This window comes from Camelus ferus, chromosome 6 (genome assembly GCF_009834535.1).
Source record: "Camelus ferus isolate YT-003-E chromosome 6, BCGSAC_Cfer_1.0, whole genome shotgun sequence".
Classification (NCBI taxonomy): domain Eukaryota; kingdom Metazoa; phylum Chordata; class Mammalia; order Artiodactyla; family Camelidae; genus Camelus; species Camelus ferus.
Genome location: NC_045701.1, coordinates 53,487,624 through 53,508,942, shown reverse-complemented (window position 1 = coordinate 53,508,942; position 21,319 = coordinate 53,487,624). Strand labels below are relative to the sequence as shown.

General features: G+C 32.9%; 1 protein-coding gene across 1 annotated transcript in view; it reads left to right on the top strand.

The window, feature by feature from the left end:
• The window catches only part of ERO1A (endoplasmic reticulum oxidoreductase 1 alpha), a 39,145-nt gene that overhangs the window by 8,874 nt on the left and 8,952 nt on the right, over nt 1–21,319 (top strand). The window contains exons 2-11 of the mRNA XM_032482049.1: nt 211–330; nt 1,095–1,178; nt 5,938–5,976; nt 8,334–8,410; nt 8,601–8,674; nt 12,599–12,719; nt 14,653–14,699; nt 16,951–16,962; nt 20,689–20,715; nt 20,840–20,932. Coding sequence (XP_032337940.1) covers nt 211–330; nt 1,095–1,178; nt 5,938–5,976; nt 8,334–8,410; nt 8,601–8,674; nt 12,599–12,719; nt 14,653–14,699; nt 16,951–16,962; nt 20,689–20,715; nt 20,840–20,932 — 694 coding nt within the window. The remainder of the gene's footprint in view (nt 1–210; nt 331–1,094; nt 1,179–5,937; nt 5,977–8,333; nt 8,411–8,600; nt 8,675–12,598; nt 12,720–14,652; nt 14,700–16,950; nt 16,963–20,688; nt 20,716–20,839; nt 20,933–21,319) is intronic.

Below are 21,319 nucleotides of genomic sequence, written 5' to 3'. Positions count from 1 at the left end.
CGTACAAAAGGTATCCACTGTGTTCCTCTAGGTATATAGTAAGGGCAATAGCATTACAAGATTGTGGTCATATCCTAGCTCAGAAAACTATGGGGAGGAGGGAGGATAAATGTTGGTTGGGTAGAGGGTTCTTTCATCATAACCATGTGAGGAAAAAACCCTGTTGCATCTATGACATTTTGATACAATATTCCATTTTCTTTGTAACAGGTTAGTGGTTACTTGGATGATTGTACTTGTGATGTTGAAACCATTGATAAATTTAATAACTACAGGCTTTTCCCAAGACTTCAAAAACTTCTGGAAAGCGACTACTTTAGATATTACAAGGTATTTAAAAAAATTTTTTTTTGTATAGGAATACTTAAAGTTTAAATGGATAATTACATTTCATTAGGAATTACTAAGCTTCAAAATTGTGCTTATTATTTAAAATTGATCAAGGCACCATTAGGAAAATACATTTCACAGGAGTGAACCATGGGGTTCTGAAATGACCCATTGCTTTCTTTTAATTTCAATAACTGAGATTTGAACTCTAGAGTTAGAAATTAGTTGGTTAAATTGAATTTGGAACAGAAATTATTATATTGTTATCAAAGTTGTGAGTTGTTCATAACATTCTAACACATCAGAATTACTCCAATTAATTAAAAAAATATTTTTGAGAAGAAGCATGACTTTATTCTGACCTGTATTATTTTAACAAGTCACTTGTGACAGTTTATCTTGAGATAGCTCCTGAAAGAATTTAGAAAATCTGATCATTGGAGTATGTAGTTGCATTCTGAGCTCACAATTATCTAACTCTCAGCTATTACTTCTGTTAAAAGATTGTGAGTTGAGCAGTGATGATATGAGCTACTTTGGCTTCCATCTGTTGGGATCTGTTGAGGGTCTGCTTCATAGCAGACTTTGTCTTTATAACCAAGGCTACCAATTTATTTGTATCAGCTACGCATTTGTGCCATCACTGACACTTGACAAGTGGAAGAAATAGAATTGCAGCCGATAACACGACCATGTTATAGTGTCATAATTCAACATCTGTCTATTGTAATCTCAAGATTCTTATTTCTATTATTAATTTACAGGTAAACTTGAAAAGGCCATGTCCTTTCTGGAATGATATCAGCCAGTGTGGCAGAAGGGATTGTGCTGTCAAGCCTTGCCAATCGGTGAGAACAATGTATACATTTAATAATCATCGCGTTTTTTCAAATAATTGCAATTTTTGAAAGGAGTCAGTATAATTAAAATAACATTTCAATCCTTTGGTAAAGTATAATGTTGTTTAAAATTAACATATTAAAATCTAAACTCACAAATATAAAACCTATTTTGAATTATCCTGCCTTCATAATAATAGAATTTAAATTTTGTGGTTAATATAGTGAGATTAATAGTTCTTTTGCCTTAATATTTGTTTTTCTTCTTATATCTTACCCAGAGTTATGTTTGTAGTATAAAAAATGAAATTAATCAGGATAAAAATCTCTTTCCTATTTTGTGGATGTATTACTTTCCTTGGATTTTGCTGGTTGGAGAGGGACTGGACAAAACCACTGGCTTTATTTAGGAATTCTCAGAGCATTAAAATTTGATGTATTCTACTCTGAAAGAAGAGAATTTTATTCTCTCCAACGAAGTTTTTTTTTCCTTTAAAAAGTATATTTTTTTATTGTGATAAAACATACATAACATAAAATTTACCATTTTATTTTAACCATTTTTAAGTGTAGGAAACTTCATTGGCATTAAATACATTCACATTCTTAACCATCACCACCATCCAACTCTTGGACTTTTTCATCTTCCCAAATTGAAACTCCATGCTCAGTAAACAATATCTCCCTATTCCCCCATTCCCCACCCTCAGTCCCTGGTAACCACTCTTACTTTCTTTCTCTGTGAATTTGACTATTCTAGGTACCTCATGTAAGGGTAATCATTACAATATTTGTCCTTTTGTGTCTGGCTTTTTTCACTTAGCATAATGTTTTCAAGGTTTATCTGTATTGCAGCAGGTGTTAGAATTTTATTTCATTTAAAGGCTGAATAATATTAAAGGCTGAATAATATAATAGAATGTATGTACTACATTTTGTTTACCCATTTACCTGTTGATTGACTTTCGGGTTGTTTTCACCTTTTTGCTATTGTGATTACTGCTGCTAGGAACATGGGTGTACAACTACATGTTCACACACCTACTTTCAGTTCTTTTGGGTATATACTCAGAAGTAGAATTGCTGGATCATTTAGTAATTCTGTGTTCAATTTTTTGAGTGACACCATACTATCTTCCACAGTGATTGCACCATTTTACATTCTTACTAGCAAAGCACAAGGGTTCCAATTTCTTCACATCTTAGCTAACACTCGATATTTTCTGTTTTTTTGGATGATAGCCATCCTAATGGGTGCGAAGTGGTAGTGTCATTTTGAGCAGTTTTTTTGTGTTTGTACATGTAAATATTGCTGTGTAGACCTATCTCACATGTGGAATTAAGGCAAATTCAAAATGTTATTTATGAGTATTTTATCATTAGGTGAATCAGAAGCATACTTTTAGTTCTATTAATCCTCACAGACACAGCTTTTTAAAAATTTAATTGAAGTATAGTCAGTTACAGTGTGTCCATTTCTGGTGTACAGCATAATGTCTCAGTCGTGCATATATATATACATATATTCTTTTTCATATTCTTTTTCATTAAAGGTTATTACAGGATATTGAATATAGTTTCCTGTGCTATACAGAAGAAATTTATCTATTTTTATATATAGTGGTTAACATTTGCAAATCTCAAATTCACAGATTTATCCCTTCCCACCCCTTTTCCCCAGTAACCATAAGCTTGTTTACTATGTCTGCGAGTCTGTTTCTTTTGTAGATAAGTTCATTGGTGTCCTCTTTTTTCTTTGACACAGCTTTTTGAAAATTCAGGGATTAGCTTTTGAAACATCTGTGTTACTATGATTAAAGCATGAGTAGATCATTAAAATGATACCAGTTTAAACGTTTCATTTTATTTCATTAGTTCTAGCATTCATATTTGGTAATATAAAAAGTAGTTGGGGAAATTCAAATTTACCAAGTACTTCTTTTATATGGCTTTTAAAAAATGCTAAAAATATGGTAGATACTTATAAAGGCATTTAATTGCACTGGTACAGTAAATGGGTTATTATTAACATTAGTCAGAACAAGCAGTTTTGCAGTTATTACAAATTTGAATCTCATCTTGAAATCAAATTACTTGTGATTATTGTTAATGAAGTCTAGAACTTGGGGATGCCACTTTAGGAGAAGATTGGAAGAGGCAGAAAAGCTGAGAGATGTTTAGCATAAAGTAATAGCTTGTTGATTTCCAGGTTGACAGACTGACAGATAAGAGCCATCTTATTGGAAATCCTAGAGAAAACAACCAAGTTAAGCATTTAATAAATGCTGAAAACTTAGATGTTTATTATTTGACTTGAGCACATAGAAGTGCTACCAAAGAGTCAGGTGAAAGTTAGCTGTTTGTTCTGAGACAATCTACTTATTTCACCTTCTGCAGAACTGGAACCAAGTGCCTTTCATGCCAATACTCTATCTCTTGAGCTGGTTTCTTGATGGAGAGAAGGCTTTTTCTTTAAAAGATAATTAGAAGATGTTTATTCATCTCAAAATGTTCTTCTGTATTAGTGTAGCAGAGTACAATGATTAGACCCAAGACTTAGAAAGATAACTGGTGATATTGTAGAGAGTGGGGAGTGGAAGATGAGGAGATGGAGGAAAGACTGGATAAAGAATAGCAGTTAGCAAGTGAATATAATTTGGTTCAATAATGATTATTGTCTTGAGGGCTTACTATCTGCCTGGACCTAGGCATGAGCACTTGTCTTGAGAAACTATGGTTTTAGTAGGTGAGAGAAATGCTAAGTGATCATTTCAATACAACTGTGATAGGCCAGAAATAGATATACTGTAGCTGTACACACTACAGAGAGCAGAGGGGAGGGACAGCAGATGAAAGAGACAGCAAGAAATTCCACTCCAAGAGACAGCAAGGGAGTGAGACATTTTCATTCCTTCTAGGACAAGCCTGGTTCAGTTCTAATAGTTCTTAGGTAGGGCAGTCTGTCGGAACTGAAGAGGAATTAAAAATCACTTCATATTCTTTTTCATCAAAGGTTATTACAAGGTATTGATTATAGTTCCCTGTATATATATGCATGACTGGGACATTAGGCTGTATACCAGAAGTTGATGCATTGTAACTGACTATACTTCAGTTAAAAAAAGTAAAATAAAAAATCACTTCTAAGACTTGGAAATACTTGCTGCAGCCTAAATAATCAGTTTCATATCTAGCATTTATATTGTGCATTACTGATATCTTGACATCTCGCTATTGTATTTTTCATTATGCATCTAAAAAAATGATGTTGCATCCTGAATACAGAGCAGTTATCATACTTGCAACAATTAATAGTTTTTTTAATCTAAAATATATACAAAGTTAAACTCAGTTTAACTCATTACTTCAGATAGACTGCTGATGTTTTGTAAATATCTTTTTGGGCTAAACAAGGAACCAATACCAGTTTCTTTTCTGTCAACATTTTGATTTCCTTTTTTAGTTCATATATAGACTTGGTTCAGGTTATACCCTGGGACTCAGAGGAAATAGAAACATAACAAAAACGGAAATTCTCTTCCTCATACTTGGGGCTTTAAAATCCGTATCTTTTGATTTGCACCCCTGATTCCGGTGAATAATTGAATGAGGCAGATTGCCCACAGAGGGTGGAATCTCTCTGTAAGTTGAAAGCTCAGTTATTTATTCCCTTTACAGTGAATCTGAGCAATGTTCTTTCAATTCTGTTATTAATTGGCCAATATGAAAAAGAATAACAATATCCAGTGTTAGTCTGGAAATAAGAAGTGAGCACTCTGGTGATTAAATCTTTTTGGAGATCAATTTGGCACATGTATCCAAAAATTAAAAAGGTACATATCCTTGGACTTACCGATTCTACTAAGAATTTCACTTACTAAAGTAATTGGATAGATTTTCAAAGATGACCGTAAAGCAGTACTGAATGTTATAAAGATGCCACTTATGCTGAAATCAGTCTATAAATTTGGCTTGGCTTATTATATGAAAAAATTGGACACCATCTAAACATCTGGCCATAAGAAAAGAATACACATTGACCTAGTTGAAAATTGGGAAGGATATGCAATAAAGTGATTGCCTCTGAGTAGGTCCTTCCCTTTGGGCATATGTAATCTATTTCAAGAATATACTTAGCATTGGAATAGGACCTTACAATTAACAGAGTTCTCCCACGTATATCATCTCTACTCAACAGCATCACTTTGAGGATAGGCAGGTAGGTCCTTTGTTATTAAGTGACTGATGCACAACTAAAAACCAGTACCATTTTCCTTCGAAAAGAACTAGTGCTCCTTAAAAAATGGTTGGTTCCAAGACTGGAACAAGAAATATATAAGATGAACCCAGAATATCCTGTCATAACAGGAAACAAAAAATGCTGCTGAAGACTACTGAGGTACTATCAAAAAGACACTGGTGCAAATATCAAGTCACCTCTTAGTGGATCTCCTAGTGGCCAAATGTGGGACAATCTGAGCATTAAAATTAAGATAAAAAATTAAATTAATAAGTTAAATGGTTAAGTGACTATTTTTACATTTCCATGCTATAATATAATATATGCAACCCATAGCATTAATTTGTTGAATTTTTTGTTTACCTTTAATAAATAATATAAAAACTGCCTAACTATTCTCACTTAAAATATAACCTGTTAATTTCAATAATTTGTTCTGTAAATTTTTCTTGTAATCATAGAAATTTAAAGTATTTTTTCAGAAGATAAAATAAATGTCCTCTAAATGCATTTAAACACTTTTTTCAGGATGAAGTTCCTGTTGGAATTAAATCTGCGAGCTACAAGGTATGTACATATACTTTATTAATGTGTCTAATATTTAACAAAAACTCAAAAGATCTCATTTCCTCTGCCAGCTACTCCCCCACTTCTCTGTTCCCCTTTGCAGTGAAACCCCTTGAAAGTTATTTGTATTCAGTGGCTCTAATTTTTTTCTCTTTTTTTTTTAACCTTTTATTATAGAAAGCATGAAATATAAATAAAAGTAGAGGGGAAAAAGAGCCATGTACCCATCACCCAGCTTCAGCGCTTACCAATATATGATCCGCCTTGTTTCATCTGCACCTTCCACTCCAGTCTCCCAGTTATTTTAAAGCCAATCTGAGATAAATCATTTCCCATCTACCATTATCTTACATAGCTTACATGTTTATCTCTGTCTCTCTCTTTTTTTTTTTTTTTTTGGTGAGAACATTTAAGTTCTACTCTCAGCAAATATCAGTGATACAGTAATAGTGTTATCAACTATAGTCACCGTGTTACACATTAGATCCTGATCCTTTCTAGATGTACAGAAACTAAGCCTCTCTTTCAAATACAGTACATTAGATGACTGCTGATAAAGTAGCTGCCATCAGTCACAAATGGCTGGGGACAGCTAACTCCTTACGGTCTTGGGAGGTAGGGGGAGAAGCACTGGACACGGCCGCACTGCTGGTCTGGTGGAGTTAGCAGCCATTTGTACTGTGGCCTGTGTCGTACCTGTGACGTATCTTAAGCTGCCAGGCTGCCATTTGATTGGTCAGTGAGAAACCGAGAAATTAGAGGTTAAGCTTATGAGAAACAGAAGATGAACATTCCTGCATAGAGAGTGTAGTCTCTCTTTTTTTTAATCCTTTATTGCATAGTGTAAGTCAATGACTTATTACCTTTTACTGCTTTAAAAAATTTTACAACAATAAAGTTTAAAATTTTCATTTTAATATACATAGGCATATTTAAAATACATGTTATCTTTTGAACAAATTTTGTTGATTTTTTGATATATATTTTTAGCTTTTTATTTTGAAATAATTTCTAACATATAGAAAAGTTGCAAGATTAGTATAAAGGCATTCTGTACACTCTTTATACAGATTGACTAATTTTTAATATTTTGCCTCATTTGTTTTGGCAGCTCTTTTCCATATACGTATTCTTATTATTTTATGAACCACTTGAAAGTAGGTTAAATATTATCATATCCTTGTAGCCAGTAATACTTAATTATATAAAAAAGAATTTTATTTTTGAAAATACCTTTTGAATTAAACTGTCTTTAGGCCGACTAATATAATGAAACAAAGTGGTAATACAGTAAATAAGTATTTCAAAAAAGTATATTATTTCAGTTATTTTAGTGTTCCTTTTTATCCTCAAAAGTGTCCTAGTCTGGACAATCATACATATGGTCATCCTAACATAATAGGCATTCAGTTAATACTTGTTTTTTGTTCTTTGTTGGTTTTTTTTTTTCTAAGTTTTTTTTTTTTTTCAGTTGGGGGAGATAATTAGGTTTAATTATTTCTTTATTTTTAGAGGAGGTACTGGGGATTGAACCCAGAACCACGTGCATGCTAAGCATGCGCTCTACCACTTGAGCTACACCTTGCCCCCCAATATTTGGTGAGTGGTTGAATTTGTGGCCTCCTGCTTCCAACAGCATCTTTCAGCTGTGTGGTAGTGATGACTGGTGTGTTGTGAAATCTCATGATCCACACACACTTCCTGTGCCATGTACACGGCTAGCAGAATATATTTATATGCACACATATATACTGTGTTTTATAATATTATAAATTGCAGAAATATATATGTATATATTTATATAAAGTGACTTAGACATTGGAAAGAACTGTGGCTGTTAAAGAATATATTTTAAGCACCTAAAGATATTGGAATACTTTTTATAAGACTTGGTAGGCTCCAGGGCATTTTTAGAATCATGGCATTTAGAGTTGAAATGGATCGTAGACACACATGATCTGGTCCATCCACTTATTTTATGGAAGAGAAAACTGATGCTTACCAGTAGGTCATTAGAAAAGTTGGACGTGGCCTCATGGCTCCTTGCCGAGTAACTTCCTCAACCTCAAAGATTCTCTTCGTGGACATTTTGATAATGAGTTATCAGACTATAACCTATTCTTTATTTTGTGGACATAATAGTAAGTTATGTTCTCTAACAAAACAAGGGACAAAAAAGCCTTTTAGTTTTTTTTTTTTTAGTATCAGGAGGAATGTGGGGCTTTTTTTTTTTTTTTAAGTTTTGAAGACAAGGTGACAGGGCCAGGTATAAAAGAACCTCCAATTCCTTTGAAATTCTTTTTAAAATTTTTAAAAAATGCAATACATTGACTCTTCTTATTTCCCTTTTGTTTCAGTATTCTGAAGAAGCCAATAATCTCCTTGAAGAATGTGAGCAAGCCGAACGACTTGGAGCTGTGGATGAATCACTGAGGTCTGATGTGTTTTAAAGCAGTATTTTATTTTATTTTATTTTATTTTATTTTATTTTATTTATTTATTTATTTATTTATTTATTTATTTATTTATTTATTTATTTAATATACAGTAGTATTTTATGTTTTCTCATGTGAAATGTTAAACTTAAGAACAAAAATAACTCTCTTTACTTTCTTTGTTTAAAGTGAGGAAACACAGAAGGCTGTTCTTCAGTGGACCAAGCATGATGATTCCTCAGACAATTTCTGTGAAGCTGATGGTATAACATTTTTTATACTATGCATGTTGTTTAAAATTGTGCCTAAGGGAAAAAAAATTATTTTAAAATAGTTTAAAAAAAAACCTTCAGTTTCTAACAGTTGGCACTTCCTCAAAAAGCTAAACACAGAATTAGCATGACTTAACAGTTCAGCTCCTAAGCATATACCCAGAAAGACTGAAAACAGGGAAACAGATACCTGTATACCCATGTTCACAGCAGCATCATTCACAGTAGCCAAAAGGTGGAAACAACCCAGGTGTCCATCAACAGATGAATAGATGAGTATATAAACCAAGTGTGGTGTGTACACAGAATGGAATACTATTCAGCCATAAAATAAATGTGGTTCTGATGCATGCCACAACATGGATAAACCTTGAAAACATTACACTAAATACAATAAGCCAGACACAAAAGAACAAATGTCATATGATTCCACCTATAGGAAATTCTAGAATAGGCACACTGATAGAGACAGAGAGCAGATTTCAGGTTACCAGGAGTTAAGGGGAGGGGAGAATGAGGAATTATTGCTTAATGGTTACAGAGTTTCTGTTTGAGGTCACAGAAGAGTTTGGAAACAGTGTTGATGCTTGCACAACATTGTGAATGTAATTATGCCACTGAATGGTACCATGAACCATGGTTAAAATGGTAAATTTCATGTTGTACATATTTTGCCACGATAAAATAATTTAAAAAGAAAACTCAATTTGTGGAAAGAATTCACCTCCTGAATTTTGCAGTTCTGTGTGCCTAGTAATAGATATAATTTTTGTAATATATACAGTTATTTTGCATAAATAGGTGAAAGGAAGAGATTGCAAAAACCTGCTTTTGTTATATTGGCCTTGGATTGTTAAACATTTTCCTTAATCATAGTCCATGTCATTTTTGGAAAAGTAAACAACAAACCATGAATTACGTCTTTGTCATCTAAAACTAAGCCAGTGTGTGGGTGCTATTAAAATCTAGGAGCCCTAGAACCCATTAGAACCATTTAATTTATGGATTTATTACTTTAGATTTATGGATTCTCCTATTCTTCCTTTTTCTAGTGTCTCCCTTTTTTGTAAGTTTAATTGGCAGCTTTTTAACTAGCTACACAAAATCAAATCAGATTGTGTTTTTGTATCCAGTGGCTCTTTTGGAACAGATTAATGATCTTTTTAAAAAATCAGTGAAAAGAATGATACAGATCATTTTAATTACAAGCAGAAGTTGAATCCTGCAATCTCTCCCTCAAAAAAAAAAAAAAAAAAAGGAGGAAAAAAGAGAAAGTACTTATTTTTAATTTGTGGCTTCATTTTGGAAAAAAAAACCCCACATATTTTCCTTTATAAAAACCATGACCATGTTTTGGCAGATACATATCTATAATCCTTTATTCCTAATTCCCAAATCTGAAAACTATGAAAAATGAACATTTTCCCCCTGAAGTTTAGCACAGATTCATTCAGTGTGAATATTCATGTGTTTCACTGCAGAAATATTTGTGTTTGGAGGTTGCTGCCCCAGTACCTGCTGGAGTTAATATTCAAGATATGTTGCATGTACTGAATTAACCTTTCTGATATCTGAAAAGTTCTGAATTCCAAAACCCATTTGGCCCCAGGGATGTTGGGTAAGGAGCTGTGGATATACCTTTAGGCCAGTAAAGAAAGGGGGATAAAATGTTCTCCCAAGCCTAACTTTGCCATCTTTTCTGCAAGGATTCTTTGTCCTAAACATTGCTGTGTGAGATAAACTTACAACATGCAGCATATTTCTTTGTAGGCCTGCAATGTTACAGAAAGACCGGTAGTACTTTAACTTCTATTACCAAAGTATCCTCTTAAGACTACATGCTTACATTTGTGTAGCAAGGACTAAGAATCAAGAATTCACTCTTTAGATGGTGGAATTCTGTTATCTTGGGTGAATAACTTGTCCATTTATATTTCTTATGTTTAAGGAGGGTGAATAGGGTGAATATTTAAAGAAATAAAAAGGACAGCTGTATAAGGAATAAAAAATGTGTGTAAAGGTAGGTAGAGGATGGAAGGTATTTTGTAAATCCTAATTAGAAATTTGAGCTTTTGTTGTCTGGCAAAATATGGTTATAGTAACATTAAAAAAATGTAAAGTTGGGGAGAGATGAAGTATTTGTCATAAGTAAAATTATGAGTCAGCTAATGCTAATCTCTAATTAGGCAGGATATTAAAAATTTAATCATTTCTTGGTGGTTAGTTTTCTGTTTTTTGGGGGTGGGGGGACAGGTAATTTGATTTGATTTGTTTGTTTGTTTGTTTGTTTAGTGGAGGTACTGAGGATAGAACCTAGGACCTCGTACATGCTAGGCATGCTCTCTACCACTGAGCTACATACACCCCGTCCCTGGTTTTCTGTCTTAAAGTAGTAGATTCTGAGCATTATTTATATATTTTTAAAGTAACAGTTACTTTTTATGAATTTATTATAATTTGCTATACTGAGGCAACACCTTCAGTATTAATTGAGATGAACAGAAATATCTGTTCCTGAACTAGATGATTCCATGAAGATTTGCTTTTTAAGTTGTTATTTTTATTTCTTCTGGTTATTTTAATTGCTACTTCTGCATTGGACTCTCAGTTATTTCTGGATGCTGTCACTATGCTGTTTCTAGAAGCAAAATTTCCCCTAATTTATGACTCTAATGTACTGTGAGTTGGGATAAAAATAACCAAGCTTGGTTTTATCTTTGTTTTTCAAATAAGAAGTAGGTACTATAGAGAGCTTGATGGACTCTCTTTGAAGCACCATTCTGCTCAGATTTTTGTCATCTACTTTGCTTTGAGGCCATTTTCACACACTTCCTCATTCTTTGTTGGTTCTTATTGGTAAGCTTTATAGATGAGTAAAGGTATTACATTGCTATTAACTAATTCCCCAAAGCCACTGAAGGACTAGGGACCACTGTTCTGGTTTCGTTTTGGAGTTACAATACATTGTACAAATTTATAGAACGTATGAGAAACTAACCTCCCACCAGTTGTGTTATGTTTTACATATATATCTGTAATTGACTTTTCTATAATGCTTAGCTTTTCGTTTTATTAGGTAGCCTTTGTACTGAACAGTTTTGTTGACTGCAAAATGATCTATTAAGATATATCATAATACCAATACCACTAGTTAATATTTATTAGACTCTTATTGTTGTTCTAAGCACTCTGCACATATAAACTTCTTTAAGTCTCAAAGTAACACTATGAATATTATCCCCATCTTACAAGTGAGGGCACCAAGGCATAGAAAATTTACATACATGCTCAGGGTTCCAGAATTGAATACATAGCAGAGCCTGGATTCTAACCCAGGCACTTTGGCTCCAGAGCCCATGTTCTGCTCTGTTGGACTTTTAGGTTACTTCTGATTTTCCCCTTTACAAATCATACTGAAACAAATATCATCCTGCTTAAAACTTTTTGTGTATTTAGGGTTATACCTTTGGGACAGCTTTGTAGTGGATCCTGATGGTGGTCATGTAAGAAGTATTTGGTAACAAACTGTGTGGTCCTAATATGTCTTCATTTACCTTAGTTACTGATAAACTATGAGCAGTTAATGTGATGGGATATGTATGGTATATTCTTTGTCTGAATAGCTTATAAGAATTGAATTACTGTGTTCCTTCAATTATAAAATTCTATATTCCTTTTTTTTTCTTTTTACCATTTCTAAAACCAGGATTCTTTTGTAACCAGTGTGTAATTTCATGTGGCCGTGTTTGTTTCTTCTTCTCTTCCCATCTTATATTTCTCCTAAAAAGTTGTTTTTAAATCCCAGATGCATTGTCACATTTGCAGTGCTTTTAGAGTCAATGGGATACCATCTCTTACACTAGCTTTTTAAGGTAACTGAACAAAAGAAATTTAATAAAACATTTTATCTTCCAGACATACAGTCTCCTGATGCTGAATATGTAGATTTGCTCCTTAATCCGGAGCGCTACACGGGTTACAAGGGACCAGATGCTTGGAAAATATGGAATGTCATCTATGAAGAAAACTGTTTTAAGTATGTGTCATTTTCATTTCACTTAGACATTGTGCTAATTTTCATTGTGTGAAAGATGTGCTAATTTCTCTTTGTAAACAAATAAAATCATGATGATTTAAAAGTATAAATCAAATTCACTAAAGGATGTATCTGGACACAGAAACATACTTATTCATTAATCCAGCTCCCCTGTGGGGAAACATGTGGACATGAATTTCAACAGGTATTTCTTTCTTCTTTAAAAGACTGAGAATAGTATTTGAGTTTAATGGGAGTATTGTAGGCATTTCCCAAATGTTCCTTAAGTGGATTATAGAATCTCATTTTGTAGATGAGGTAACCTAGAGTCAGATTTACTTCATTTCCCAAGATCATATAGTTAGTGGCAGGGAATAGATGAGGATATATACCTCCTAATTCTCTTTTTTGGTGTTCTGTCCTCTTTTTGTGGTGATAGTTGTTTTACCTGCTTTAAAGTTAAATTAATTTCAGAGGATAATTATAATAGGTAACACGAGCACTCACTGTGTACCAGGTGTTGTGCTAAGCATGTTACATACATTTTCTTCTTTAGTCCTTGTTAATAACCCTGTGTTGTAGTCGTCACTCTTTATAGATGGAGAAACTGAGACTTGGAAAGGTTAAGGGATATGTCTAGTGTCAAAAACCTCGTCAGTGGAAGAACCCTCTCTGCACTCTAACCCACTACAGTGGAAGCGTCAGTTTGATCATTGGGAGACTGAGACATGCTTCAGGTTTGCCCACTTGTAAGTCTCTGGGCTGGAAACAGTGTACTTACTGGCTTTTGGAAGGAATGTGTGTGCATCAGTGTTACACTCTCAGGGATGGGGGAATTCTGGGAAAGTCTCTGGAGTTCCCAAATATGGCTAAAATATATTTAACTTTTTACATCAAATATAAGGTTAAGAGATCAGCAGTTATGCTTGTACCAATAAAATGTCAGAGTGTTCTGTTTTTGACTTGCAGAATTTCTCCAGTTTGGGAAGTGGAGAGTTTTCACTATTTACTCATTTCTGCCATGTGTTTCATTTAAATTCTCTTGACTGTTATTAAGAATGTTTAGTTTACTGACTTTATTGACTTACTTTAAAGGTTTTTTTTTTTTAACTTTTTCTAATGTGAACCAAAATGGAGTCCAACTAAAGCATTTGTTAGATTTTGTATTAGTTTTATAGTTATTTCCTCACTAGTTTACATCATGATCTCCATAATATTTCTAAAATATAAACAATGTATGAGGCACTAAATTGAGTATGTTAAAATATAGCTTACACGTTCTGTTTTCAAAATGTCTCAAATTGTGCACATTTGTAAAATTTATATGAAGGACATTAAAACTATCCCTACACTTTACTAATGATACTAATGAATCTTTTGTGATTTAAAAGCACTTTACTGATATATTGATTCTCCCTTTTTTTCCTTATTAAAAAATTCCTTTTAGTGAAATAACAAACGTGATGGCCACAGGGCAAATTGATGTCCTTAAGATGACCAAAGTGGAAAATAAACTAACCACACTGTTTTTTCTCTTTTTTATTTTAATGCTTGTGTTGGGTATTTATATTTTTTGCTTTTTTGGCTTTCAATTAAGAGTGTACTTTGTGACTCACATACGTGTGTATAATATGTATAAAAACATATTGTAACTCTAGGACAAGAGCTTGACTGGTATTTTTTCTTCCTTGTTTGAAGAATTGATTAGGAAATGACTTTCTGGCTGCTACAGTGTGAAAGATCAGAAACTATTATCACAAAAACAAATAACCACCCTCCTTAAAGCAGCCAGAGAAAATAAAGGCCAGTAAAACAATTTGATTTTGGAGATAGTCATTAAAAAGCTTTCTGAGATAATTTCACTTTTACTTAAATAATTGTAACATGATAAGTAACATATTTATATTTTACACTTCACTTCTTTTGTTTCCAGGCCACAGACAATTAAAAGACCTTTAAATCCTTTGGCTTCTGGTCAAGGTGAGTTATTGATTTGCACTGTTACTTATCAACCAGTAGACTTCAGTTAGAAGGAAGGAGAAGGCAAGCTAAGGGTTGGCAGGTGCATTTGAAATCATATATTTCTGTTTCCATAGAAGTTATGCTTCACTCTTACAGAGAAATTGGTGTTTAAAATACTTCGGTAACGAGAATTTTTGTAATGAAGTTCATGGTATTAGACTATCTTAGGATCAAGATCAAGGTATATATTTATTCTTTTGTGCATTTTTGCAGAATGTGTGTGTTCAGTTTTTCTACTATTTTTACTTACATTTTAGTTAAATGAATATCTCAAAGACTTCTGCCTCAAATCTTTCCCCAAACTTGAAATTATTGCATATATTGGGAGTCCGATTTCAAATTCACATGACTTCATATCTCATTAACATTTTTCGTGTTCTACTTACACTGAGGGTCTGGCTTAAATGCTGCCTTTTCCCCCAAATTTCCCTGATCCTCCTAACTGGAAGTAATCTCTCTCCTCATAAAGTGATCTTATGTAATGTTTTGTTTCTCTTACAGCCCTTTCTACTGTCTAGCATTATTTTACTATCATTTATATATCTATTGATCTACCCTAGTACTTTGGACATATGGGCCACATTTATTGGTTTCATCTCCTAATACAGAGCCTGAAACATAGTAGATGGAATAGTTTGCTAGATAAATAAATGATCAGTGAAAATTGCCCTCCTCATTCAACGGTCTTGTCTACAGCAATGAAAATCACCTGTTCCTTCAACAAATGATTATCCACCATTTACTATGTGCTACGCACTATATGAGGTGCAGAGGGGATGTAAAGTTGAAACTCACAAACTCTGCCCAGTCTACAACAGGCAGGAAGAATGGTTTGCTGAATAAACCATTTCAAGTGTATGATTTCAGGCTTTTTCCTTAGGAACTGTATATCCCTGTTCTCTGAATCCATGCTTACTGATGAAATTTTTTATTTCACTTTTAGCAAATGTGGAAGGTTTTCATTTTTTAAATTTATCTGAAAAGCTGCTGATCTCATATAGTCAATAAACATAAATTTCTTCCTGGAAAGCAATGAGATTGCATCATTCCCTAAGTGTTGGCAGCCTAGTCATTCTTAGATTAGAAATGAAAGAGCATCTGTAAACGAGGATTATGTGCAGTCACATGTGGTAACTCAGTGCGAGCTACTGATTTAATACCAGGTGAAATGCAAATTCCTAGGCAAGAGGTGATCTTCACTATGAACTTACATTACGATCTGACAAGTTAATTAACCACCCTCACTTATTTCAGAGATAAATGGGAACAATTTAAATGTGTATCATTAGGGAGCTAGTTTAATGAGTTATAGTATATTCCCCTAGTAGAATACAGCTATTGTAAATGTTGCTAAAAATTTGTGTTCATTTATATCAATAGTGATCAGTAGGATCAGTAGCACATTTAGGAGAAGCAGCAGGTATCAAACAGTATGCATAATATACATACAAATACATGTTTATAAAAACATAATTAATATATCTAAATATCCTATACACAAAGAAAAAGGCCATTTACCAAAATGTAAATGATATTTATCTTTGGGCAGAGGGAGTTATGGGTGATATTTTTTATTTTGTCTTTGTTCTCTTTCTTAAAAATGTATTTGCAGTGGGCATGTGTTACTTTAATAATCAAACGATGACATTAAATAAAAGTGACAAAATGAAGACAGTTTTTCAGTAGTTAAGGAGCAGCTGCATACAAACTGCTGAATTGTGCATAATTTGAATCTTACCAAGAGTCTTTAAAAATATTCCTGAATAAGGGAGAATTTCATGTCAGTCTGGAGGTTTCAGAGCAATAACACAGATCTTTAGCAGAAACTGTGTTACAGCTTTAGGATAAATAAATAAGGAAAAATGCTCTGCCAGCCAAATGACTGTGAGTCCTTAATATGTTTAAGAGTACTCTCAGATGATGGATTAGATTTTTCTTTCCCGTCAGCCTGTATTAAATCTTGTACAAACTGAAACTACTCTTTATCCAGGCCTCTTGAAGATGATGGCCATTTAGTCAAATCAGGCATCATTTCTATCACCACCAGAGTTGCAGTCAAAGCATCTCACTCTCAGATTTTATTTACGTGGATGAGCTGATGGACTAAAAGTAACCTCTATTAAATGTCTTATTTTTATGGGACTTGAGCATTTTAAAGGGGGCATCTGGAAGGAGTTTTTACTAATAAACTTTTCATTTTGTTTTTCAGGGAAAAGTGAAGGTAAGTGTAATTTTCTTATCATACACTACATACATAAATTTGCTAATACATTCAGATGTTTGTCAAGCTTTTTTTTTTCATTCTATATATGAGACTATGAAAAAGTTAATTTTTATTTCTGTATATAAAATTCCAGAGGTGACAGCATAGGTTAACAGAGAAATGACTCTTTGTGCCTGGGATCAGGCAGTAGAGACAGCCTGCCTCAACCTACGATAATACACTTATACATTTTACCTACTGCATATGAAAGCTAGGGATTTCTCCCACCTCTGTCAGGGAAAACGTCTCCTTCACTGGTTGAACTCTAGGATCTGCTGGGTCTCATATAGGAAGGTATTGAGTATTGATCTACTGGTTTCCAAGGCTTGTGCTGACCCTTGGGTGTAGGTATCATTGCCAGCTCTTTAAGTTAAGTGTAATGCTAAACATTTTTTAATGTATTTTAGGTTTACTTTGTCTTTTTGAAATCTTTTTGCTTTATAAGTGAGATTGGAATGATTTTTGGTATTCTTAAGGCCATATGTTTAGCAGGATGAAAAAAACTAAGCAGTACTTAACTCTAATCCAGCTAGATGAAATTGCTATAAAATGCAAAGTATCATTTTTCTCTCCCTCAAAATCCTCTGTCTTCTGAATGTCATTTTTATGAATTGTTTTTGCATTATGTCTAAATAACAGAATACTAAAGTCTGAAACATTACAATTTTACTATTGTATTTTATATTATTGTAATGGAAGCAGATAAATACAATACTGAATCAGAACTATACTATTTGGCAGAGAAACTCTTAGTTGTATGATTATTTCTCCAAAGATGGTCCATATTTTGTTACTGTTAGTGGTGATCCTGTAATTTTCAGTTTTGAGTAAATATATTCTACCTTGGGTGTTCTAGTTCTATGCTATATTCTAGCTATATTAGAGGAGGCTATTTCAATTTTTTAATGCCATTTGAAGATCTCAATCTGTCTCTCATTATCAGAGAAAAGATCGTTAACCTGTGGAGGTTATCCTTAGAGAAAACGTCTTATTTATGGTATATTTATAAGCATGCAAATGTGAAAGCTGACATATTAGGTGATTATCTAATTGGATCTATTCAGGTCATGCTGAGAATACCTACTCCAGGATTATAAAACTGAACTGAAAATTTCTTTGGAAGGCTAGGTCCCAAGCAGTGTCACACTCCTGCTCCCCCGACCAATTCATGGTCCAAAACTTGAAAAGAAAAAAAAACACCTAGAGGTTTTCAATAAGGAAACAAATCACTTGTATTCCCACATCCCCAAAATAACTGATAATGATAATGGTTAAGACATGTCAGTACTTTTCTAAGCACTTCACAAATATGACTTCATTTAATCCTTCCAACAATCCTAGGAGGTATTCTTTTTATTTCCATCTTAGAGATGAGGAAAATGAGTCCTAGAACAGTTTAGCAAGTCAGCTAAAATCATGTGACTTGTAAGTAGCAGAGTTAGAATTCAAATCAGGCAGTTTGGTTCCAGGGTCCGTGCTTTTAGTTACTACCTCATACTGCTTCTCTGCTGATATTTTGAAAATTATTAGTATTAACCTGTGTCTATTTTTACAGTAGATGTATTTATAGTTTTATATGTTATTACCATGTCTACTTGTTTCCTTAGCCTATGTTCTCAATAGAGCTCAGGTTGCTCTAACAAAACACCATAGATTGGGTGCCTAAAACAAAAGACATTTATGTTAGAGCTTCAACATATGAATTTTAGGGGGGACACAAACATTCGTCCATAACAACCTAGATTTCTAGAAATGGATTTACTGGATCAAAGGATAAGGATATTTAGGCTATTGATACATATGACCAGATTGCTTTCTGTCATTGAAAGGATGTGCTAATTTACATCCCTTCCAATCACTGTGCCAGCTAGTTTTACCTAACTAACCCTTGTCTGCATTAAGTATTATATTTTTAGCCTTACTATTTAAAGTGATATCTTTATAGTTTTAATTTGCATATTTATTTATTTTTATTGAGGTATAGTTGATGTACAATACTATATAAGTTTCAGGTATACAGCATAGTGATTCACAATTTTGAAGTTTATATTCAATTACAGTCATTATAAAATATTAGCTGTTTTCCCTGTGTTGTACAATATATTCTTGATTTGCATTTTTATTATTAGTGAGACTGAACAGTTTTTATCTGTTATTACCATTTGTACTTTATGAGTTCTCTATTCATTTTATTTGCCCATTTTTATGGGCACTTTAGCACTTTTATTTGGTTTGTGAGATTTTTATACATGTAGGATATTTATTATTCCCTTTGTTGTATTTGCAACATAGATTGTAGTTTGTTTTTTGCGTTTTGCTTTTGTTTATAAAGTTTTCTGACACACAGATGTTTTAAGTTTTTATGCAGTCTATAAATACATAAATTCATTATTTATTCCCCTGTGTTATTTCTTCCATTACTTTTATGCTTGCTTGGTTCATTATTAACATTACTATAAACAACTTTAGTAAAAAGAACTATATAGTACAATGTTTGCCACCTCTAGTGAATGCACACATAGAATTTTCACATAGTTATAATAATTATTTCTTATGTCTTTATATATATCATTTCAAATAAGCATTTTCATGTGTTGTCATGTTCCACATTCTTGTCATTTTAATAGATTTATATTATTCAACCATGTTAACTAGTATATAGTATTCTATCATGTTAACTTAGGCCTTGCTGTACATTTTGATTATTTCAGGTTTTAAAAACTATGTATAACATAATTATCTTTCTACAAATTACCTCCACCCTTATTTTGAGTTAATTTTTTAGTGCATAATTCTAAAATCAGAATTATCAGGTCTAAGTATATCAACAGTGACCTTATTAGGTCATAGAATATAAGTGATATTTGGTTTTTGTAACAGTTCCTTGAATTGCTCTCTTGAAATACTGAATGGCATAAAATACTATCAGCTATAGATAAATAATGTACCTCCAAATACTATTTTATAATTTTTATTTAACTTTTCTATTTAAAAAAGTATACAAATGAACTTATTTACAAAACAGAAACAGACTTACACACACATAGAAAACAAACTTTTGGTTACCAGGGGAGGAAAGGGGGGCAGGTGGAGGGATAAATTGGGAGTTTGAGATTTGCAGATACTATTACATATAAAATAGATAAACAGCAAGGTCCTACTGTATAGTACAGGGAACTATATTCAATACCTTGTAATAGCCTATAATGAAAAAAATATGAAAAGGAATATATGTATATATAACTGAATCACTGTGCTGTACACCAGAAATTAACACATTGTAAATCAACTATACTTAAACAATAATAATATAATAGTACAAAAGATAATAAATAGAAAAGTATATAATGAGTTCTTAATTTTTATAGCATGAATTATTATCAATGTTAAGTATTTTTCCATGCATTGATTTACTATTTAAATTCTGTGCTTTGACCTCATATAAAGCACTTTATCTAGAAAGTTATGAGGCTGGGGCGAGCTAAGGCAGTGCTAAAGCCTTCTAAAGAGGGAAACTTAACTGAATCTATACCGAGAACCTCTTTCCTTCCTTTGGAGAAATTGCATACAAAATTTGGAACTTTAAATCCCTGGCACAAATTTGCTAAAATATTTTAAAATTTTTGAAAAACTTACATTTTGTCATTTTTATAATCTCATGACTTATTTTTCTTTTAATTTCAGAGAACGCTTTTTACAGTTGGCTAGAAGGTAACTGTAAACTTTTAAACAAATTTAAATAACTTTTTTTTTCACTTTTAAAGACACATGAAATTAATTTTATATCTTATAGGTTTCACATATGACATTTCTATTTCCAAATTACTCTTCTTAGGCCTTTGTGTAGAAAAAAGAGCATTCTACAGACTTATATCTGGCCTCCATGCAAGCATTAATGTGCATTTGAGTGCACGGTATCTTCTACAAGGTATGTGACTTTCACTTTATTCGTTTTAGCATGTTTATTTTCAGGTACTCTCAAAATTTTCTTGGTATTTACCTGGATGGAAAAAGATTGACCCTGCTGAATATTAGGCAGTAAAAACTTATTCTAAAATGGTAGTAATCAGGAATGTAGAAACGATGGCCACCATAAGGAAAAGTTCAACATGTTCTTAGCTCTCATCACTTTCCTTTAAGAAGCTGCTCAAGATTGTGCACATCACTTTGGAAATGTTCTTTGTTTTGTTGTGGGAATAAATAGCCCAGTTTGTTAGCACAGTTTGTTTTTCATTAGACATTACTGTATCAGAATCCTTATATTCATGTGCCAGCTTCAGGCCTGGAGTTTAATGAGTAAAAGCATTTTTCTGCT